We start from the raw sequence: 24,552 nt of genomic DNA, 5'->3' as shown, positions 1-24,552 counted from the left end.
GTTAATAATAGTAAAAAGCCCCCAAAAAAATCAACTATCAAGGGTTCCAAGCAACCAAAGAATTATTCTTTGAAATGAGAGTGCGTTTTTGTAATTGAACTTATTTGTTGGTTGATTAAAGTACAAACTAGCGCTAAGACCTACATAAACGAAAACATGTAAATATATAAGTTTGATAGTCAACCAACACCCCATGCAAGATGAAATGACAAAAGAGATTAGCTTCATCTAAACAACTCTTCTAGGCTATGAACAACTCCAAGTGGAGTGATTGATTGAATAATGCTTATTACCTGCCAACGTTCAATTATCACTAGTACTGCATGGTCAAGAACTATCAACACTCACAAATTTCAATGCTTATATTACAAACATCCCTACATTCAATTCAAGATAAACATGTTGAATGTCTGATTTTATCTATTAGTTTGCTTATGCTTAGCAATCATAGTTTGTTTTCATGGATTTATAAAGGTACCAAAACAAACCTAAACCCAAACCCAATCACTCTCTTCCAAGGTTTTGTTTGGAGGTTCTGAAAGAACGCGCTTAACGTATCACCCTTAATTTGAAGGTCGATATTCCCATGAATGCTCTCTATGTTTCTGCTCAATAAAAAATGAGTATGTAATCATGATGAAAATCACACTGCACGTCAAAGTTCCAAGTTGTTGGATGATAATAATTTATGTTATACATCTTAGCTTTTTGGCAATACCATATGAAACTATGAAGAAATTCACTTCTCGCAATCCAAGTCTCTCTTTCATGTATCACATGCAATGCAAAGAGTGCTAATTTAACATATTATTCCAATTGGGCACTAGTGTGGTGAATAAGAAGGCACGATAGCCCACAATCTGCAGCACCTTGCAGTGTCTTTAAATTCAAGTAGGATGATCTTGGACTCATAAAGGACCATCGAGCCGCAGGCATTTCAACCACAGCTTCAACAAAAACATCTGGAGGCATACTATGTATTGCAGTGCAGTGATGGACATGTCACAATGTAACACAGCGTGGGGAATAATCCCTCGCATGAAGTCATCAGCATATACATTGTGGAGATCTAGGTATGAATAAAAGGAGTGCACCCCCAGCCCTCGACGCTACATAGAGGTTTGTCAGGCATATAACCTAATATGCTATTGATTTTTAATACACCCCATGTAAAACCAGGCCCAGGCCCAGCACCCGCCAAAAAGAACGTCTCATTAATGCCTTCTCTCGCAAAGGCAGGACAAAAATACCACTTGCTAACATCAACAGCAGTTTACGAGTTTATGTGCCGGACCTAGGCAGTACCCTTGTTCTGCAGCCTATGATTTCCACTTGTTCATTTGCATACCTTCCTTCGACATGAATGCCTTGTATGGGATGATCTTTGTTTGAATATCTACTTCACAAAGCCACGTCTAGTTTTGTTTTTGTATCGTCATCTACTACTTCATCCACACCAAGCTTCACATTGAAAAATGGTCTGGGTAAGGTTGGACACAACACATGCATTATCCTCATCGCCTCCGACATGGAAAGTTCAAGACCCCCCTTTACAATTCACCTTCCACACACCACTTGTTTCCACGCAATGGAGTGTACACCCACCCCCCATCCATTCATTTTTGCTTATTCCACTGTACTTCTCTTCAAAGATGGTAATTGGCTGCCTTGCGATATCGAACTAGGACACCTTTTCATTTTAGAAGTCTTGTTTTCAGCTGCCTTTAGTCCCCGTCTCGTATGCCTAGGTATTACTCTGAGAGGTATGCCACCCAGGTTGAAATCCTCACGCAGTGCAGATGCCACAAACCGTAGATCAGTCTCTTCTATGTCCCCGGCTCCCGTAACAAACACAACAAAAGTTGGAGGCCGGGCCTTCACTTGGGTAATATATCTCATTTTTGCACCATAGCCATTTTCACCTTTTCTTGGATGCCGACTTAACACCTACCCAGTAGAAGAGTATTGTCAGTACAGGAGAACATGTTTCACTTTACCTCAGATAAACCTCAAAACCCATAAAGTAGAAAAGAACCTTTTGAAGCCAACTGTTTAGCCGTGCAGTTGGGAGCCTTGCATTCCACCTTTCATAACTCTCAAACACCTTCCTCATGATTGCTGCTCGGCCTTTCCCCTCCAAAGCAGACACAAAGATAATAGGAATACCTTCTATCTGCATTAGACCTGGGCGAGTTAACGACGCTTTCTAGATACATCTGATGGTCAATGTCCTTAAACAATAATTATAATAATGAATAAAACAACTGATTATTGAAAAAACTTTCAATCATCTTTTATGGGTAATAATCGTCTATTCAGGCAATCTTTTCAACCTAATTCTTTCACTTCACATTGGGCTTCAACTCTATGTGATGTAATTGTTGCACGCAAACCAAACAGGTTTATGAATGGTTTGAAACGTGTGCATGTCATTGTGGACTAGCCCAAGGCGGTGTGCAAATGGTGGCTACTCTACAGAAACAAGGGGATTTCAAGCCCACAACCAAAGCGGGCAAGGAGGAAGCAAGCAAGGTTGAGTATGGTAACAGGCAGTTCCAATGGGGGAGTATTGTGTCCATGCCTCTCCAAGCAAGAACACGAAGCCAAGATGTTGACAAGCGATGCTTTATCTGCGACTCTACAGAGTAGTTTGTCCAATATTGTCCCACCAATGCAAAGGTCGGTTTCAGCGGCACATCAAAGAGTGGATAATGTGCTTTATTTTCTCATGGGGTTAGTAGCATACTAAGATTCTACAACAGCAAGAGAAGCATCTCTGAACTTCTTAATAGGAGGAAGCACGGAAAGGAAGCTTCCATTCCAATGGGGCCCAAATTGTGCACTGAGGGTGGGCCTTTTTGGAAGCTAACCATAGCCACTGCACAATTAAAATGGATGGAGACTAGCCTGGAATGATGCACATACTATTCTGACATTAAACCAGGTGTGCACATATTGGATGGGCACAAAGAGAAAGCTTGCTTCATGAGAGGCCAACAAGAGCTTGTTGATGTATAAAACCATGCAGAATCCACAGGCCTATGTTAAAATTGAGAGAGTGATTAGATGAGATACCTATTTTGATAGTGGTATGGTGGGCTTGCTTAAAACTAACCTGAGGTAAAATTGTATTTATTTCTTCTGGAACTGCCTTCATGACTTTATTCCTCAACTCGGCCTGCTCCTTCCCTTTCAAGAGATCCATTTTGTTGACCACCACCACAAGACCACGACCTTCTTGTGTGACCCACCGAGCAAGAGCCACCTCTGAATGTAGCATACTTTTCCTTGCCTTGGCAACCTGAAACATCCATCAGATGTAAAATCAGGATCTGTTTCTAGCTGAAAAGCCTACTTATTTTATTTTTTCAAACACAGGATCTGCTTCTAGCTAGAAGTATTTTGAAACACAGACACAATGAAATGGGTCCGTGAAATTTCAGACACCTTAATTATTCAGTTAATTAACCAGTACAAAGTGCCCTCAGACACCGGACAGCAAATATAAGATGCTCACCGACAGAGACAGTAATAGAACGTTGCCTACAAGTACAAATCGGCCATACGTGCCAGGCAGCAATATTAGCGTGTGCACTGGACAGCAGGTCCACTGTGCCTCGACTCCTCTTGGGACATTCCAAGGCGGTACAGGGTATTCCGACACACTCTCATGCAAGGAAAAGCTAAAAGCAAGCTGTTTTAGGGTTTTCAGTGTTGGTAAAGTTGATTTACAGGTATACTAGGGCTGTACGAGCATTGTACGGGCTGTATGGAGAGCGATACAACAGGTACGAGCAGCTGAACAAACACTGTTTGGTGGTTGCAGAAGTGAAATCAAGGTGAAAGCACATTAAAAACAACATAAAACAGCATAATTTTGTCTAATTGGGGGCCTACAGGCTGATTTGAGGGCTGGTTTGATTCACCATACAACTTTGAGCATAGGTGTGGGATTGCCAAAGTGGGGGTTCCTTCAGAATTTGCCAAAGCGGGGTTGCCATGGGGATCTGCCAAACTGGGCTTTCACAAGCTAAAAGCAGAGTTTTCTTATTATGCTTAGAGAAGTCAGTAGGTGCAGACCGGTGAGGATTCCCGGGCACATGCGATTTTGTACTTGGGAGCAGACTCCTTTTGGTAATAGAATCCCTTAAGAGGAGAGGAAAAGAAGGGGGGGGGGGGGGGGTGTGGGTGCGGGGATCGGCCCATCATTTGGGGCCCTACTGTCATGACCCTGTGAAAATGGAACAGCACAAGTGTGGGCATGGTGGTTGCTGAGCAAAATAAATACTAAATGATTCACATTTGGGGTGCCCGGACAAAGAGAATGATGTGTGGACATCTTCAGGTGTGAAGGGGGACCAAGAACATTAATATTTTTAATGTTCTAACCATGGGTGGCCCCTAGGCCTAAGTGGCCCTAGGAAACTTTAATAAACATTAAAGTTTGGGCCTCAGGATATTTTTGGAGGGAGGAAACTCCACTTTTGGTACACGCCTCCCTCATCTCTCTCTCTCTCTCTTGCTTTTTGGGGAATACGTGCAAGAAACCTGCGTGGAGGAGAAGAAGGTCGACTGGTTGCTGCTAGTTTTTGGCTGTGTTGGGGTAAAGGCATTATGCCCACCCTTATAGTGTGTACAAGCCCATAAGTTTTATAGTACATAGTACACTTGATACTTTTAATGTACTAGCTGTGTTGGGGTAAAGGCATTATGCCCACCCTTATAGTGTGTACAAGCCCATAAGTTTTATAGTACATAGTACACTTAGTACTTTTAATGTACTAACAATAGTAAGACCTGTACATGCACACCTGTACCAGCCCTACGATGCCAGGAAGCACACCTGCAAGCGCACACACGCGCACACACGAACACAACCGCAGCTCTGATACCAGTTGAAGGAGCTAAAGAAGCTCAGCTGAAACAGTTAGGGTTTCATGTGGGTGACACACACAGAGAAGAAGGGGGGGAGAGAGAGAGAGAGAGAGAGAGAGAGAGAGAGAGAGAGAGAGAGAGAGAGAGAGAGAGACATGTGGGGATAAGTCAACTCACAAAGTATGAGTGTGTGACTCCCCTATCACACATGTATATTTGCTCTAGTGCACAGAGTGCACTGCTCTGTGGAGCGTAGGTTTGGGTTGTGCAGGACTCCATGTGTGTATGCGAGTACAGGAAAGCAGTGTCCTGTTGAGAGGCTCTTTACTTGGCTGTGTGGCCAAGGTGTTGTCCACAAATCAGGTACTGTGTGGGCAAATCGCGAGCAGCATCTATGCCAGGCAGCAACGAATTGACCAGCCACAATAAGGTCAGTGTTGGCAGATGCGGTGAGTAGTGTGTCCCTATTGTGCTGCCACGAAGTCCAACAATCAGTTGTGGTCAACGCAGGAAAGCTCCCAGGTGTTGGAAGATTGATGCGCAAGGTCTCAATAGGCGATTGGTCATGAACTTGCGCGTGCGCACAGTACAGTTTTTTTGAGGACCGCCATGGCGTGATCGCTGCAGAGCTTCTCCGCTACCGCCCGCCTGCACGAATATAGCTACCCCCCACCTGCACGAATATACTGTACGCTGAGAAGTGAGCAAGTCCAACAGCAGCTCCCTTCAACATCCGTACCTGCACAGCAACAGCAGCAGCAGCATCAGCACACGAGTCAGCAAATACGACGCCCCCCCCTTTTTCTGCAACAGAAATCAGAAATTTCAGAGGTATTTGCTTCAATTTTGGGATTTGCATGTCCATTATCATCAATTGAGCAGGTACAGGTCCTAATGGCTCAAATTTGAGCACAATTGGCAACATTGGGTGACATTGGTCACATTCCGGGTCAATTGGCAGGAAATTGGGTGTTAACATTTGGGGCTTTTGATGTAATTGTGCCATTGGGCATTCATACATGCTGTATGATGTGAGCAATCTCACATTTGGGGCTAAATTGCAGGAAATTGGAGTGCAAATCAAAGGGCTTTTGTGCCAATTGGGTTGATTTGCATGCAGGCACTGGCATTTGATGCTTTGGGCAATGTGTTGATGCCTGTCAAGCACTCAATGTGCCAGTAAATCAAGGGGCTTTTATGTATTGGATGTATATGTGGCCAGGGGGAAGCATGTGAAGACTCTGGATGCCTTCATGTGCGTTAATGTACCATGTATGATCAGAAATTGATCTTGAATCAAGGGGCTTTTCAAGATTCTGTGCTTGTTGAGCTTGGCAAAGCAGCAGGGAAGACTTTTATGCCTTGAACCCTCAGAAATCCACTTGCAGTCAAGGGGCTTTTGCCCAATTTCTGTCCGGGACTGTTGTATGCAGTGGTGGGGACTGTCAAGGTCTGATTTTCACTCATTTGGACAGCCAGGAGAGCATTTATCGCTACTGTACTTGCTGGTACAGATTTGGTACAACTTTGTACAAGTTTTGGCATGACTGTACATTGATTTGAGTGAGGAAAAGGCTCATTTTCAGCTACTGTACTTGCCGGTACAGATTTGGTACATCATTGATGAGCACTTAGTACTGTTGTACAATATTTTGGAAGGGGAACAGAGCACATCTAAGGTGCTGTCATAAATCTGCAGCAACCAGATTTTGGTGATTTTATCACATTCAGTGGGAGGAGAGTTGCATTCGTGCTTCCGCAATGGGAGATAAACTTTGGGAGAACAACTGTGAGCACTTTGTGTGCTTTGGTGCAGTGTTTGCACATCTTGCAGGGAGTCAGGCATTGACTGTGTCAAAGGTTGCATATTGCTATGGCAACCACAAGTGAGAGCTCTTCATTGCTTCACATCAAGAAGCTTGAAGGCTCACATAATTATGACATTTGGCAAACCTAGTGCTATAATGTGTTGCTCCAGAAGAAGCAGCACAAGCCCATCAAAGAAAGGGGTGTAATGCCCGCTTCTCTTACTGCTGAAGAATGGGAAGATATGGATGAGCTGGCAAGATTCACCATCATGTTGTCTGTGTCAGACTCTTTACTTTTCAGCATACGTGAAGAGAAGACAGCTTGGGGAATGTGGCAAAGATTCCAGGACTTGTATGCCCAGCACAGTGCCTCAAGCAAAGATTGCAGGACTTGTATGCCCAGCAAAGTGCCTCAAGCAAAGTGTATTAGTTGAAGAAACTCATAGGTCTTCAAATGAAGAAGAGGCGTCTATGACAGCCCATCTAAATGAGTTTAATGGTGTTGTCAACCAGGTCATCAATCAAAAGTTGGCAATGGACGATGAGTTCAAAGCCACCTTTCTCTTATGCACTTTGCCAGAGAGTTGGGACACATTCAGGACAGCCACTAGCAATTCAAATGCTATGCTGTCATATGCAGATGTGGAGGGTGCTCTCCTTCAAGAGGAGATGAACAGGAAGAACAACTCTGTTGGAAAGTCCAATGCAATGAATGCACGTGGGAGATCCCAGCAAAGGGGTAAAAGCCAAGAACGGGGAAGGAGCAAGTCCCGCTCCAAAAAGGACTTGGAATGCCATTATTGTGGCAAGAAGGGACATTTCAAAAAGCAATGCTACAAATGGAAGAATGATCAAAAGGAAAAGAGCAAAGGCAAAGACAAAGACAAAGATGAAGCCAAAGATGCAAAGCCAAAGGGCAAAAGTGGAGTCAAGATTGAAGAAGTCAATGTGTCACATGCAAGTGACAGTGAGGATGAAGTCCTATTCATGTCTTCACTTGATGCCCATTCACTCCATGCAAGAGATGGTCATGGTATGCACTCATGGATCATTGATTCAGGTGCCTCCTTTCATGTCACAGGTTGCAGAGACTTGTTTGTCAGGTATACTGCTGGCAATGAAGGAGTAGTTTATTTGGGTGACAACCATGCATGCCAGATTCTTGGCAGAGGTGATGTGAGGCTTGTGTTTTCAGATGGCTCATAGCTTATGCTCCATGATATCAGGCATGTGCCTGAGATCAAGAAGAACCTGTTTTCTACTGGACAGCTTGATGATGCTGGTTATGTTACCACATTTGGTAGTGGAAAGTGGAAGATTAGTAAGGACTCACTGGTTGTTGCCAGAGGCTCTAAGGTGGACACTCTTTACTTCATGCATGCTGGTGTTTGTCACCATGCTAATGTAAATGCAACCGAGCTGTCGGAAATCTCTGTGTGGCATAGCCGGTTGGGACACATGAGTGTCAAAGGAATGGAGCAATTGTCTCGTTTTGGTTACTTGCCTTCTCTAAAGTTCTCAAGTTTTCAGTTTTGTGAGCATTGTATATATGGCAAGCAACTCCAATGCCCCCACAAGAAAGCTCTTGGACAAAAAGATGCTCAGTTAGAGCTTGTGTATGTGAGATGCCTCAGTTTTCTTTGGGAGGGGCAAAATATTTTGTGTCTTTTATTGATGATGCCACACGCAAGGTGTGGGTTTATCCTCTTCGTTTGAAGAGTGATACATTCTCAGTGTTTGAAAAGTTTGTTGCTCATGTTGAGAATCAAACTGGCAAAACACTGAAGGCTCTGCGTTCCGACAATGGTGGAGAGTATATGTCCAAACACTTTCAGGACTTTTGTGATGCTAAAGGCATCAAGAGGTAGCTCTCTGCTCCTTATGATCCTCCACAAAACGGGACAGCAGAGAGGATGAACATGACCATTCAGGAGAAGGTCCGTTCTATGTTGTCACATGTTGCGTTACCTCATGGTTTTTGGGTTGAAGCTGTTATGACAGCCGTTCATCTTATAAACAGGTCACCTAACACGAGGCTTGGTGGGAAAGTGCCAGAGGAAGTATGGACACGGAAGCCTCCGTCCTACAAGCACTTGAGAGTGTTTGGTTGCGTTGCGTACGTGCACATACGCAGGGAAATACGCACCAAACTTGATCCTAAGTCTCACAAATGCATATTCCTAGGATATGGTGACAGAGGTGAAATGGGGTATAGACTTTGGGATCCAGTGAATAGAAAGATTATACGCAGCAATGATGTCATTGTTTATGAAACATGCATGTATAAGGAGCCTGCAAGGCAACAGGAGCCTGGCAGAGTCATCTTTGATGATGATGGACATCATGGACAACAACCAAGGGCTGTAAATCAGCCATTACAGCAACAAAACCAGCCCTTAAATGGTGCTGAAAATGGTCCAAATGGACAGCCAGAGATGGCAAAAGATATCCCTATGGATATCCCACAGTTAGAGGAGATAGCGGGCATGATCTTTCAACCTTATGGCATGGAACAGGAGCCACCAATAGGTGATATGCAGGCTGGACAGAAACCTGCAAATGATGATCATTGGGTACGGAGGTCCACAAGACCCTCCAGACCCCCTGACAGGTTTGTTCCAGGGGTTGACTACTTGATGCTCACTGACTGTGGGGAGCCCTCTTGTTATAAGGAGGCTTTACAGAGGGCAGACAAGGCTCTTTGGGAGCGTGCTATGAAGTCAGAGATGGATTCTCTACACAAAAATGGAACATGGAAGTTGGTGCATTTGCCTACACGCAAGAAGGTTTTGCCATGCAAGTGGGTTTACAGACTCAAAGTTGCACCTGATGCAAAGCCAAGATACAAAGCCAGGTTAGTGGCTAAGGGCTTCAAGCAGGAATATGGTGTGGACTTTGATTAGATCTTCTCTCCAGTGGTCAAAATGACCACACTTAGAGCTGTATTAGCTTTGGTTGCTCATGATGATCTGGATTTGATTCAGATGGATGTGAAGACTGCTTTTCTTCACGGTGATCTCCATGAGGAGATATATATGCAACAGCCAGAGGGTTATGCAGTGAATGGAAAGGAGAAGCTTGTATGCAAGCTGAAAAAGAGTCTTTATGGGCTCAAACAGGCACCAAGGGAATGGTATCATAAATTTGATACATTCATGAAATCCCAGGATTTCAGGAGGAGTGACATAGATCACTGCTTATACACCAAGAAAGCTTTGGATGGCAGTCTATTGATCCTCATCTTGTATGTTGATGATATGTTGATTGCCGGGAAATCTCGTAAAGAGATGGATGCCTTGAAGAAGAGGCTGAATGAGACCTTTGATATGAAGGATTTGGGTGATGCAAATCACATTTTGGGTATGCGGATACTTCGGGACAGAAATCAGCATGTGTTGTATTTGTCTCAGAAGGAATACATTGGCAAAGTTTTGCAGAGGTTCAATATGGAGGGGGGGAAGAAGACTAGTACTCCTTTGCCTCCATATGTGAAACTCAGTGCTATGGACAGCCCACAGTCGGATAGTGACAGGGCTGATATGGCCAAGATTCCGTATGCTTCAGCTTGTGGCAGTCCCATGTATGCCATGGTTGCTACCAGGTCGGACATTGCATTTGCAATGGGAGTGGTTACTAGATACATGGCCAACCCTGGCAAGAAGCTTTGGGAAGCAGTGAAAGGTGTCATAAGATACCTGAAGGGCACACAGGATATGTGCATCTGCTTTGGCAAACAGGATGCATTAGTGCATGGTTACACGGATTCGGATTATGCCGGTCATCCAGATAACCGGAAGTCTACTACCGGTTATGTGTTTACATTCACAGGAGGTGCTGTGTCATGGATATCCAGGATGCAGAAGTGCACTGCCTTATCTACTACAGAGGCCGAGTATATTGCAGCCACAGAGGCTTGCAAGGAGGCATTATGGCTATCTCGGTTAGTGGTTGATTTGGGTTATACAGGGAATATTCCATTGTTGCATTGTGACAGTCAGAGTGCCATCCAGTTGGCAAAGAACCCTGTCTTTCATGCAAAGACGAAGCATGTGGATGTGAAGTATCACTTCATTAGAGAGGTGATAGAGAACAAGCTGATTCAGCTTGTCAAGATTGATACGGATGACAACCCGGCTGATCTATTGACAAAGAGTTTGCCTCCAGAGCGGTTTGCTCATTGCAGACACTTGATGGGCATTGAATGAGGCTAGTTTTCAGCCTTGATATGGCCTTGTATATTATCATGTACATGCTGATTTTTTCTTTTCCTTCACTTAAGGGCACATTGCCTTTAAGTGGGAGGTTGTTGGGGTAAAGGCATTATGCCCACCCTTATAGTGTGTACAAGCCCATAAGTTTTATAGTACATAGTACACTTAGTACTTTTAATGTACTAAGTGCACTATGTGCACTAGAGCAAATATACATGTGTGATAGGGGAGTCACACACTCATACTTTGTGAGTTGACTTATCCCCACATGTCTCTCTCTCTCTCTCTCTCTCTCTCTCTCTCTCCCCCTTCTTCTCTGTGTGTGTCACCCACATGAAACCCTAACTGTTTCAACTGAGCTTCTTTAGCTCCTTCAGGCTGCGTGTGTCTGAAGAGCAAGCCGTACAGCGCTGTGGAGGCTGCCCGTACAGTCGGCTGCTGCAAGTACTGCAGGTCCAGGCGGCGCTGACAGGAACTGAAGGCAGGTACAGTCGACAGTTGCAGGTACAGGTTCAGGCGGCGCTGATTCAGGCTGCGCTGGCAGGAACAGACAGCAGGCGGTTGCTGTGCAGGTATTGATCTGTACGGTACAGGCGGCTGCAGAGACTGTACGGACAGGTACAGTAGGGTTTTACTGACCTGTACGGACAGGTACAGCTGGTTTCAGTTCTGTTCAGACCTGAACAGTAGTGGGTGGTGCATCTCCAGCTGCAGGCAGAGCTTTTTCAGAGCTTAGTTGGTGCATCAGTCAAGTGGTTGCACGGAGGAAAGTACAGACAGTCTTTTTCAAGTGCAGACTAGTACGATCAGTCCCACGGGTGCAAAACCACGCACTGATTTGGTAAGCTCTGAACTTGTCCATCTTTCTTTCTTTCCATTGGCTCATGTCTGCTGCAGAGATGTGTTATCTGGCCCCTTGTGAGAGGAGGGGTATGGCAGATTGAAAGGGTGGAAACAGAGATTGGACAGTGGATGTATATGTGAACTGAGTTGTGGAACCATGTACATGGGATATGCCAGATGTGTGCTCAAGGCTGCCCTGCTGAATGGTCTTTGCAGAGGGAAACACAGAGTGTTGCTCTTGTGGGACACAGATCTGTGTGTGTGAATCCTCTGTGCTAAGAGGTATCGAGGGCTGCCAGATTGGACATACAGGTGTATTCTCCTGGCTGGCTTTGTTGTACTCAGTTTTACATCTCTTTGAATTTGAATAAAGAAATACTGGAAGGGGCGCCAAGCTTTGGGGCCAACAGGTGTCGTTTTCATTTCAGTTCTGGGGCACTCTAGCTCCAGTTGAATTGGTTATTTTATTTGGACTACAAGTGGAAGGGTGACTGCTAGTCTACTGCACTTTGGTTTCTACCACACGCCGGTTTCACCTACTGTGGTGCACAGTTTTATTTCAGATATTTGTGGTTTTAAGTGGATAAAGTGAGTGCCTTTATTTTAAGTGTTTAATTGCATTAGTAGTTGTGTGTGAACCCCTGATTTGTCACATGAGGATAAGAAGAAATACACATGATCTTGATCTTGCTGTCTGCCCGCAGAAACCCTGGCTGTTGAGGGGGCATGTGTACGGTTACCCTGTGTCACAAGCTGTATGACCTTCTACGGTGGATTCATATGGCCTATACTTGCTGTACCATCTATTGTTCCTGCTGTTCTGGCTATACAATGTGTCATACCTGCTGTATGGTTCCGTTGTACCTGTTGTACTAGCGGTACCATTTGTTATATCTGCTGTATGGTACTGTTGTACTTGCTGTACCAGCTGTACCATCTACTCTACCTGCATCTATGTGTCCCTGCTGTACCTGCTGTTGTACAGGCGGCTATGCAGCTGTACAACACAGTACCCGACTTGTTGCTGGACACCCTGTGTTTACTGCGGATGCGATGGGCATCCTGTTCTTGCTGCCTGGTGCCTGTGTGCACCTATATTAGCTGGAGAACACTGCCTGTACATGCTGATTCCAGCTGAGAGGAAAGCATGTGTATCAAATCCCCACGGATCTCCTCGTAGAACAATCCTGAAATGCAACTCGAAACCTGCAAAACAAACCATAAAACGTGAAGGGGGCGCAAGCCTGACTTACCACCAACCATGACAGCCGTGGGAAAAACCCACAAGTCCTGGCTGTCCCCACCGAGCCACGAGCTGAGCTAACTAGCAAGACACACCGACCAATCTCTACTCCATGACGTCCCATACCGCCACGAAGCTACCCTCTCGGGCCTCGAGATTGCTACTGGCCTCGACTGCATGAAGCAAGTGCACGTCTACACTAGATCCAGGCTCCTAACCGCAGAGCTCTCGCAAAGACTTGCGAGACTCTCACCAACTGACTGATCTTAGCCACCCTTTTATAGGCTCCTGGCGGTCACCAAGCGTCCACACTTGGGTGCGCACCCATCAAGGCGTCCCCACTAGGGCGCCCGCCTGTCAGTCCCCAACTGTAACTATTTGGCCCTCCTAGCTCTATTTCACATAATGAAATCCATGCCCGGACATCAGACAGGTGGAAGAAGACATGGGGACATGGTCCACAAGGATTGATTAAGAAAAAGCACCATTCTTGGTCAAAAAGCAAGAAAAAGCAAAAAGTCAAACAAGGTTGACCACGAGCCAAGGGCACCATTGGAAAGAGGAGACTAAGCTGGACCAAAAAGCTGAAAGCCGCTTTCTCAAAAAGCAGCTCTAGGACCAAAAAGCAAGTCCCTCCAGTTGTAAAAGCATAAATCAAGAACTTTGGCTATTATTAATAATATTTAATAAAAAAGGCAAAAGCAAAGCAAAAGCATCACTTTTTGGCAAAAAGCAAGGCTTCCCCAAGTATAAAAGAAGCATGAGTCTCTCTTGAGCATCAAGTTGAAGAAGAACCTCTTCATCGCGTTGCCATCTTCGTTCAAGTGTGGAGATTATCTTCTTCATCATCATCTATGAATCAAATCATGGAGTTTTTCATCGCTACCCGCTGATTTCAGAGCGCCTCCAGCAACTACAGTGCCACGTCACCATCTTTCCGTGTGACTGTACGGATCCATACAGCTATACGGACAAAAAAATTCAAAACCTTAAAATTTTCACAAACCGTAAAACTGCTCAAAAAACCTAAAAACTGCTTTTTGGAGGCTTTTATCGCCCAAAAACCATTAAAATAGGTTTTATATCAATTTTCTTGCCAAAAAGAGCTTCTCTAGGGTTTTAATCATCGACAAGGCTATAGGAATTGTGGAGATTATTCATGGAATGAGCGAGTGGATTTAGAGCTTGGACATGGAATTTGGGTATAGAGCTTGGACATAGAACATGAAGCTTGGACATGGAAGCTTGAACTTGAGCATAGACATGAAGAACTTGGACATAGAGCTTGGGCATGAAGCTTGGACATGAACATGGAACACAGAGCTTAAACATGAAGCTTGGATTTTGGACTGGGATTTGGACTTGGACTTGGACTTGGACTTGGATTTGGATTCATTGGACTTGGGATCCATTGGATTTGGATATTGGATCTGATACTAGCCCGGTGAAAGATACTTGTGGGTCATCCCCCTGGTGTGCTCGACATCATAGATCTTGTGCGTCGACATCGACATCGACTTGGATATCCTACATCGGCATATTTGTTTGTTTTATATTCACTAATTGTATTGATCCTGGCCAGCGTCCCCGTGGATTGTTTCTGAATAAATTCCTGAAAGGGGGTGGGGCTTGTCCCCCGCTCAATGTGGTGTACTGTGCAAGATCCCCATTCCCTTTTCTCTCTCCTCTCTCTCTCTTTATATTTTTATCTCTTGGACACGTGGTTGAGTCGGTCACTCCACGCCCCACTAGGCTTACACTAGCTCGCCAATCAGCCTGCCTAGCTCCAAGCTACCCCAAGCCTAGAAGCTAGTCTTGTGTGCATGTTGCACACGGTAGATACACTCTGTGCACATGACATGCTCCCCTTTCTCTAAGAGCTCACTCCTGAGCTCAATAAAAACTCAGGGTAATCCCTCTGAAGGGTAGTCAATGTCTCCCATGTAGAGTTCTCAACAAGATCCTTTCACTTGATCTTGTATTCTCTCAGTAGCGTATGACGCAATCGTCGTTCACGAAATCCAAGAATCTATTCCGGTTCGTGTGGCACAAATGTCATATCCTCGACATCTATGATTTCTTGAGGAGTAACTAACTGGTTTGCTCCACCCAGTACGTACTTAAGTCTACTGACTTGAAATACGGGATGAACTTTCACATGAGAAGACAAGTCCAATTCATATGCAACTGAACCAATCTGGTGTGTAACCCGAAATGGTATGTAGTATCTAGGGGATAATTTCAGAGATCAGCCTGTTCGTAAAGTCTCGGAATCTTTCGGAACTCTCAAATACACCATCGTTCCTTCAGAGAACTCTCTTGGTGAACGATGTCTATTAAAATAAAATTTGTCTCTAGCTTGAGCACTTCTAATAGATTCCTTCGCAACTTGTAACATTTCTTGTATGTCTTGCAAAAAAGTACGCGCTGCATCATGCTGAAGTCTTGAAAATCCCACGGTAACAGGTGATCTAGGTTGAAATCCGTACATAAGCATAAAAGGACTAAAACCTGTACTCGTATGCTTAGTACTGTTATATGCAAATTCTAACATAAAAAGATAATCTTCCCATGAACCCTGTCTTTTGGAGAGACATGCACGAAGCATGTCCTCCAAAGTCTGATTCACCCTTTCAGTCTGGCCATCAGATTGAGGATGATCTGAGAAACTCAAATTCAAACTTGTTTCCAACTTCTCAAAAACAAGCCTCCAAAAGTCACTTGTAAACTATCACTAACTATGTCCTGCCGTAAACCGTATAGTCTAAATAATTGATTGATAAACTGCCTTGCTATTTGCGTAGCTGTAACAGTCTTCCATGTAGGTAGAAACCTAGTCATCTTTGTCAAGCGGTCTACCACAACCCAAATAGAATAGTGGCCTTGACGTATTCTTGGCAATCCGATAATAAAATCCATGGAAATACTTTCCCACTTATTACCTGGGATTTGCAAAGGATGCAACATCCCAACTTGTCTAAAGCGTTCAGCTTTATTTGCTTGACAAATCTGACACTTAAGAACATAATCTTTTACATACCCTTTCATCTTTGGCCAATCAAAAGTGTCTCACTAAAGCTAATGTCTTGTGTACCTCGGAGTTGTCCAGCAAAAGGAACGTCATGACACTCCTTAAGAATCTTGGACCTAATGTCCGGGACCTATGGTACACAAATTGTCATTACAGAATGGTAAACCATTCCAAATCATCCACTGGCCTCCCGTAGCCTGAATGGTAGGCTACTCAGTCACTGAGTCTTAGTCAATCAATGAGCTCCCATACTGGATCCTCTGCTAATATAGACCAAAATAACTATTAGTTCTCCAAAGCCCTCTCAATGACTGAAATAAGTCCGTGGAAATCTCGTTGAACGACAAAGTATTCACCTCTCTGATCCGACTAAGCGCATTTACGACACTATTCATGGACCCCTTTCGATAGCGTATTTCAAAATCAAAATCTTGCATTAACTCTGGCCATCCAACTTTTCGTCCTCTCAAATCATCCACATCACACACATACATGATTGACTGATAATCAGTCAATATCACAAACTTGGAGCCATATAAATAATGCCTCCAAACCTTGAGAGCGTAAATAACAGCGTGAAGCTTCTTCTCAAGGATTAGCCAACGAGATTGAGTGTTGTCTAACTTTCGACTCTTGAAAGCAACAGGTCTACCATCTTGGAATAGAGCAGCTCTGATCGCATAGTCACTCACATCAGTCTGAAGAAGATAAGGCGTACTAGGATCGGGTAGTGCTAAGGTAGGGACTTCCTTGACTTCATCTTTCAAAAGTCTGAAGGCAATATCCAAATCGTTATTCCAAAGGATAGACTGATTCGACTTACGTCCACAACCTTTCAACAAGTCGGTCATCGGTAGTGTGAGCAAAGAGTACTCCTGCACTGTTTTCGAAGAAAAACAAAACCGAGAAAAGAACGAAGTTGTCTCACCGTCTGCAGTATCGGCCAAGCCAAAACCTTCTGGACTTGGTCAGAGTCAATGCTCAACCCGTCTCGTGTGATCTTGTGTCCCAAGTAAATAATTTTTGTTATAAAAAACTCACATTTACTAAATTTAGCATATAGCCGATTCCATCTTAAAATAGTCAAGACAATCATGAGGTGTCTAACATAATCCTCGAGAGTTCGACTGTAGACTAAAATATCATCAAGGAACACAACCACAAACTTCCCCAAATGTTCACGAAAAAGATCGTTCATCATTTGCTGGAAAGTAGCTAGAGCATTGGTCAACCCAAAAGATAATATGAGAAACTCGTAATGGCCATTACCTAGTCCGAAAAGCGGTTCTTTCAACGTGCCTTTCGTGAATACGTATCTAGTGATAGCCAATACGTAAATCGATCTTTGTGAAATAGTTCGCTCCGACTAAACTGTCAATCAGGTCATCTAATCTAGGGAGAGAATAGCAGTTCTTGACTATCACTTTGTTCAGTCTCTTGTAATCGACATACATTCGCCAGGTGTTGTCCTTCTTTCTCCTAAGTAAAACACAAGCGCATCCCAAGGTAATTGACTTGGATGGATCTGGCCCATCCTCAAATAATCTGCGAGTTGTTTGGCTAACTCATCTTCCTCAGCCTGGCTCATCCTGTAAGGCGGAATGCTAACAGGTTGAGCACCAAGGACTAGATTAATACGATGATCCACTACCCTTCTGGATGGTAAGCCCGATGGTAGCTCCTTAGGAAATATATCTTGAAACGAGTCAAGTAACTTCTTTAATTCTTTGCTTTCAAATACACTTAATTCATTAACATCCATAGTAGGTATGAGAAATGAAGAAAGTGGAATCAAGACACACTGGAAACTAATATACAAAGAATGATCCATTATATTTCCAAAATCAACTGTATTTACAAGAGGTCCCTGAGAGGGATGTATACAATCACCTAGGATACAATACTGGGTGTTCCTATGTGCCAAAGAAAAAGAATGACTAGACCAATCTATCTGGACCTTAAGGGTCTTAAACCACTCAATCCCTAATAATAAGTCTACATGCTCTAGGTGCATAACATAGCAGTCTAGAATATCTCTGTAGTCCTGAATCCGGATCGGTAGCTTCTCCACCTTTCGATCCCACTTGCCGACCCGCATGTAGGCGTATCTCATAGGTATGATCGCTAGGCGTCATGTCCAAACCCAATTTCTGCACAAGTTTGTAATTAACAAAGTTGTGTGAGCTTCCAGGGTTCAGAAGAATGTGGATTCTATGGCCATTCACTTCTCCATAAACTCTAAGAAGATCATGCAAACCAAAAACCTTAGAGTTGAACAAACAATCAGAACATGAACTAGGACGAGAAAGTACAGTGACTGAAGTACCTGTCAAAGACAACTGGTTGGCTGCCTTCGTCTTGGATCCTACGTGGGGCTTAGTATCCTTCTTCTTCGAGCACTCGTTACACATGTATAATTTTTCTTTGCAGATGAAGCAACGTCCCTCCTTCTTGAGCATCAAAGCCTTGAGAAGACAATTTTTCTTCGCTGGAGTCGAAGTAGAATTCTTCGAAGGTTGGTCCGAAGACTTTCCTTCTATCATGCTAGTCATCAGCGCGGAGAACTTCCTTTTATGGGCTTGGTTTCGGAAGAGACTATCGTATCGTCATAAATACGCACAGAGAGGAGGGTCTCATCCAAAGTTTTGCATTTGTTATTCTTGACATGTAAACGGTACGAGTCGGATAACCTTGCTACGAAGAAACCCAAAAGAGTTGTAGAATCCATCTTCGTAGCTTTCATCTACAAGTCTCAGTAGATATACTTTGTGCACATGACAGTGTGTAACCCACCAGCCTTATTGTGACTGCCAAGCTCTTGATGTGTTCAAATTGGCCCTAAATATACCTTATTATAGTAAATTGATCTTGTTGTTGTTGTTGCTTTTCTTGTTTTAAAACAAGTAATAACTTTTAATAATATGCTTTTCTTCCAATAGGTGCCTGGCAAAATGGGATATTCACATGAATAATACTTGACCTAGGTCCAAAAGCACTTTACCTACATGTGTCCTTGCGGTAAGCAATCCTATTGGGCCTTAGGCTTCGAGTCAGACTAGACGATCATGTCCTAGAACTATGCCTTGGGTTCACTTATATAGGAGCCTAGGCCCTAAACTTAGCCCTGCTTTTATAATAAATGCTTTCCCAGTCAATGGGGTGATACCCCAAGTGGTGAAGTTGTTTGCCCAAGACCAGGAGGTCCTCGGTTCAAAACCCCACAAGGTGCTTCATCGACAGCATCGCCTATGGGTGGATAAAATGCACCTATGGGCAGCGAAAAATGGCAACTACAAGAGGATTTTGGGCCTAAGGCTAGTAAGGAAAAAAGAAAAAAGAAAAAAAGTGCTTTCCCATAGTTCTTTTAATAACTATGCCTCCTCTTTAAAGCCTCTCTTCACTTAGTGTGAAGTCGTTCCCTACCTAGGCACCCCTCTAAACGAGATTAACCCACCCTAGGTGCCTAGTGTGGACGTAACACCTATGGTGCCTCCATAACATCAAACACTGAAGATACTCCACCCAATGCAAAAGGCAAGTGAGAAGAGTCCTCCTTAACGACCCTAGAAACTAAAGAGACCGCCACTGAAGCCAAAGATTCTCCACCGAGTGCAAACGCCGACTGCGAAGACTCTCCCCTCAGAGACCTAGCTGAAAACTTCCTTTGTTCTTCGTACTTGCAATGAAGCACCTTGGATGTGTGCTCAACTCAAGGAATCAAAAAAGCTTAGACGCGCACACATGCATCTCCTTTGCACTCATCCTCCGGTTTTGAAGAAACCGCCGCCGCCTCCAACCGCTCCTCCCTATCTGAAGAAGCCTCCTCCTCGGAATGCTGCTCCAAGGTCTTCGGACAATCCTTTGTAATGTGCTCGGTGGAGTCATAACAAAAGCATTGTCCGGCAACCATCTTGGCGCAACACTCTTCAAGAGTGAGGCAAGTCACCGAGGCTCCACCACTTGCCTTTGCTTACCATCCTTGGCCATGGATTGGCTACCCTTGTCTTTGCCTTTCTGTTTCCCCTATTGTTGAGTCCCAAACCTAGCACTCTCCCGCGTCTCGAGGGTTATAGCAAGACGAACAGCATCTGAAAGATCACAAGGCCGCTGTGCACGAACGTCTGCCTACAAAGACGGTTTCAAAACATCTACAAATTGCTCAACCTGCTCCGACCGTTGGACGGTCTTGGGAGCATGAGCAAAAGCTTCTAGAAACGAGCAAGATAGTTGGTTATCGATTCGCCATGTTTTTGAATAAATGCTCCCACTATTTCTTCAATCTACGCGAATAAATTGCTTTCAAGAATGCCTTGCAACAGTCGTCCCAACAAGTCAGAGAGTAGTGCCTAAGGAGGCATTCCCACCACAAGAGAGCCACACCCCTAAAAGCCGTATGCACCAAATGGAGCTGAAAATATCTGAACCACCTAGTGGCAGCCATCTCGCAGGCCCAATTGGTGATGACTCTAAAGATACTCCACCCAATGCAAATGGCAAGTGAGAAGAGTCCTCCTTAATGACCCTAGAAACTAAAGAGACCGCCACTGAAGCCAAAGATTCTACACCGAGTGCAAACGGCAACTATGAAGACTCTCCCCTCTCAGACCTAGCTGAAAACTTCCTTTGTTCATATTTGTGGCTTGATGCAATGAAGCACCTTGGATGTGTGCTCAACCCAAGGAATGAAAAAAGCTAAGACGCACACACATGCATCTCCTTCGCACACATCCTCTGGTTTTGAAGAAGCCTCCTCCTCGAACTGCTCCTCCCGTTCTGAAGAAGCCACCTCCTCAAAATGCTCCTCCAAGGTCTTCGGACAATCCTTTGCGATGTGCTCGGTGGAGTCATAATAAAAGCACTATCCAGCAACCATCTTGGCGCAACGCTCGAGGCTCCACCACTTGCCTTGTGCTTACCATCCTTGGCCTTGGACTAGCTACCCTCGTCTTTGCCTTTCTGTTGCCCCTATTGTTGAGTCCCAAACCAAGAACTCTCTTGCGTCTCGAGAGTTGTAGCAAGCCTAAAAGATCACAAGGCCGATGTGCCCGAACGTCTACCTACAAAGACAGTTTCAAAACATTTACAAATCGCTCAACCTGCTCCAGCCGTTGGATAGTCTTGGGAGCATGAGCAAAAGCTTCCATAAACGAGCAAGATAGTCGGTTATTGATTCACCATGTTTCTGAATAAAATGCTCCCACTATTTCTTCAATGCACGCTCATAATCTACGGGAATAAACTGCTTCAAAACTACCTTGCAACAGTCATCCCAGCAAGTCATAGAGAGGTGCCTAAGGTGGTCTTCCCACCACAAGAGAGCTGCACCCATCAAAGCCGTATGTACCAAATGGAGCTGAAAAATATCTGAACCACCTAGTGGCAGCCATCTCACGGGTCCAATTGGTAACGACTTCTCCGTCCATCTTTCCGTTGAACTTGGGAGGCTTTAGAAGCTTCATTAATTGAGCTCGTTCCTCACAAGGCATGGAGGAAGAACTCAGCAAACCAGTCGTCTCCCAACGTCAAGCCGGTGAAGGTGAACGGAGACTGTCCAGAGAATCCACGGAGAGGGACCCTGCAAAGGAGATCGTCGGTGACACGAATGGTGTCACTCCTGCCGACTACACACAAGTATAGAATGATGACTATCAAACTGGGAGCAAAGCTCAACTAGTACATCCTTGCCTACATCCAAAGGAGTGAAAAATCCTCCTCCATAAAGTTTTGCCACTTTGTCCTAGGAATCGTCCAACACTTGCATCAAAGCACGGGCCCTTGTAGATTCCAGATCCGGAATACTAGGTGCTCAAGGTGCCAATTCCATCTTGTTGGGACGGGCAGATATAGCCTCCATTATAGCCGCCTATGCATCCATGGATGCCTTCATGCTGTGAGAAGCAAATTAGTGAGTTGTGAATCCATGACAAATATCTAGTGAACAAGGACCGGGTGAGGGATTTCAGCCCTGCACGACGAGGTAAGAGTTTGGTGGGGCACGAAAATACACTATACTCCAAATAACCCACGTGCAATGAAGAGAACCCAAATTATCACTTTCCCCAAACCCAAATGCACACGAGTGCCAGAAAAGAAAAGAAATTTGCAAGTTCTCTAGGCTCTCATACCGATTGTAGAACACTTGCGCCTATGTGCTAGGGTTTTCTAGAGATAGAAAGAAGAGTGCGGCACAATCACACATACAGCACACACAAGAGTCCTAAACTACTGCTTTGTATTATGTACAAGAAAAGTAATACAATTGAAATTCATGTACAAGATGTGGTTGAGAATGAAGAGGTCAAATCACAACCCTGTGACCTACTATTCACTCCTGGCTAGCACTTCACCTATAGAGAAACGCTATGTGAACTACAATGCTGAGGAAAGCAGATGGATATGACAATTCGGCTTCCCACGTATATATATGCACCAATGCTCCTAGTCAGCCACCAATAGTAGCCAGTTGTACTACGCGACTGCCACATAATCAATGCCATATCACATTGATAACCCGCTTAGGTGAAAGCCTCTGCACTTATGCCACTATCACCGTTGGTGAGATTATGGATGATATGCCGCTAGTGGATGGCAGGCTGTGTGATAACCACTTTGGAGTACTAGAGTTATGGCATAGTTATAGCGCCAACTCATTTAGTCGGGTTCACACTACGAACCGACCTTTGTATAGTAAGAGAGTACTTTCCCATATAGTACATACTCTTTGGTTTATGGTTATACAGAAGAGAAGAAGATAGAAGAAAATTCAGCCATCCATCTCTCCTGTGTTGCTCTCTCGTGTGTGTTAAATGTTTTTGTTGCAAGGAACTCAAGCTTTCCCTGTCCCCCACATTCTCTTTACGGTAGGTCGGGCGGGTGAAACCATGTTCACCAACATCTCGCGTCACCCAAGTGAGTGGTGTGTCACCATTTGCCACATCATCACTGCCACGTGGCAATGCCATGTGTCACTTGTGTTGTCCGGCTCTACCCATCGACTGCTGCTATTTGATGTCTCGCTCTGCCCTGTATACTCGTAGGTGTGACACACAACTTCTGCAACATTGCACTCAATTTGGATCTGGTCTAGCATGAGCTTGTCATTCATGTGTGCATGTGAAAGGCTTAGAATGTTAATGCCCCTTGAACTAGTGATTGTTATACAAATGGAAAGTTCAAGTTATTTCCCAAACCAAACAAAAAACCAAGTGCAATCTTGACTCCATGTGACTCTACTCACAAAGTTTTAAATCATAAGCCTAATCATGCATAGCAAAGATTAGGTACTATGACATGCTCACTCATGTCATCAGTGCCAAAGATCACGCTTTGTTTCCATTTTGGCATATCTTTCTTTTTTCTCATGTCTTCATCCAAGTTGTGGCGTGCTGGCTTATAATAATTCTATCTATCCAAAGTCGCTTGTGCGTGTGTGCGCACGTGCACACGTGCTCTTTAATGTTAGCCTTCATCATGACAAAGTCTGCCTTTTCACCTCTGGAGGAATTCTACACACTCAATATGATGGTTTATCTATGAAGATTTGTCTTCTAGGGTGACATGTCTTTGTGCATGAATTTACATACCCACTCACGTCATCAAGGCCCAAGAGTAGGTGCAGATTTATGCATAAAATTATGTCAACATAGTAGACAAATCTTCATAGATAAACATTGAACTGAGTTTCTCTCAGTCCTACATGGGTGAAGGGAGCACTAAAGAGAGAGAAAAAAAAACACGCACATGCAGTAGCTAGTTGGGCAATTGCACCACTTTGGATAAAAAGAACTGATATAAGCCAGCTTTATATGGCATAAAGATATAATAATGGAAAGTTTAGGTTGTAACAAAAACCAAACTGCAATTTTGACTCCATGAGAGTCTACTCACAAATTTTCATCAACTCCATGCATAGCAAAGACTAGCATTGAAGGTACTTATGGCAAGGCCTCTTGGAGTCAATGCCACCTGTTTCAGCCAGCAGAACGTGTTCGTATAAGCATGCTGCCAGTAACAAGGCTTGCTCTCTGTACAGAGGTTAGTGTCGGTATGGCTGGCACCAGCCGTCTCTGTGGCACTCCATCATGCATAGCGTAGACTAGCATTGAAGGTACTTATGGCAAGGCCTCTTGGAGCTAATGCCACCTGTTTCAGCCAGCAGAACGTGTTCGTATAAGCATGCTGCCAGTAACAAGGCTTGCTATCTGTACAGAGGTTAGTGTTGGTATGGCTGGCACCAGCCATCTCTGTGGCAGCTGTATGAGATGTCTACTTCTGCAGATCGGCCTGCTCATTCAGGATGCGTTATTCCTGCAGTATCTTACACCTGAAATAGGAATTTCTTAACAGTCTCTAAGGATTGGAAGCAGAAAAGCCTCTACATCCGAAACCCCAACCATGAAGTATCCTTGAGAAATTGTGTTCATAAACTTGGTTAAGGTTTTCCTGGTTGCGATTGCTCGAGTTAGTGATGACACAGCAATCCAGGAAAGTCATGAGCACTAAAACTGATTTATGTTGCACAGGAATATAAGGCCATTTACA

At 44.3% G+C, this 24,552-nt stretch overlaps 1 protein-coding gene across 3 annotated transcripts in view; it reads right to left on the bottom strand.

The window, feature by feature from the left end:
• Window positions 1–789: 789 nt before the first annotated feature.
• The window catches only part of LOC147620784 (GTP-binding protein), a 96,412-nt gene continuing 72,649 nt past the window's right edge, over window positions 790–24,552 (bottom strand). For all 3 annotated transcript variants that reach the window (XM_086825052.1, XM_086825051.1, XM_086825053.1), the window contains exons 8-10: window positions 3,116–3,301; window positions 2,036–2,173; window positions 790–1,947 (exon numbers count right to left, since the gene is read on the bottom strand). In XM_086825052.1, coding sequence (XP_086681178.1) covers window positions 1,627–1,947; window positions 2,036–2,173; window positions 3,116–3,301 — 645 coding nt within the window. In that variant the 3' untranslated portion in view covers window positions 790–1,626. The remainder of the gene's footprint in view (window positions 1,948–2,035; window positions 2,174–3,115; window positions 3,302–24,552) is intronic.

This window comes from Cibotium barometz, chromosome 31, assembly GCF_041138505.1.
Source record: "Cibotium barometz isolate CiBa-2024 chromosome 31, ASM4113850v1, whole genome shotgun sequence".
Taxonomy (NCBI): domain Eukaryota; kingdom Viridiplantae; phylum Streptophyta; class Polypodiopsida; order Cyatheales; family Cibotiaceae; genus Cibotium; species Cibotium barometz.
Note: the sequence above shows the minus strand (reverse complement) of the source record. Positions and strands in the feature narration are given on the sequence as shown.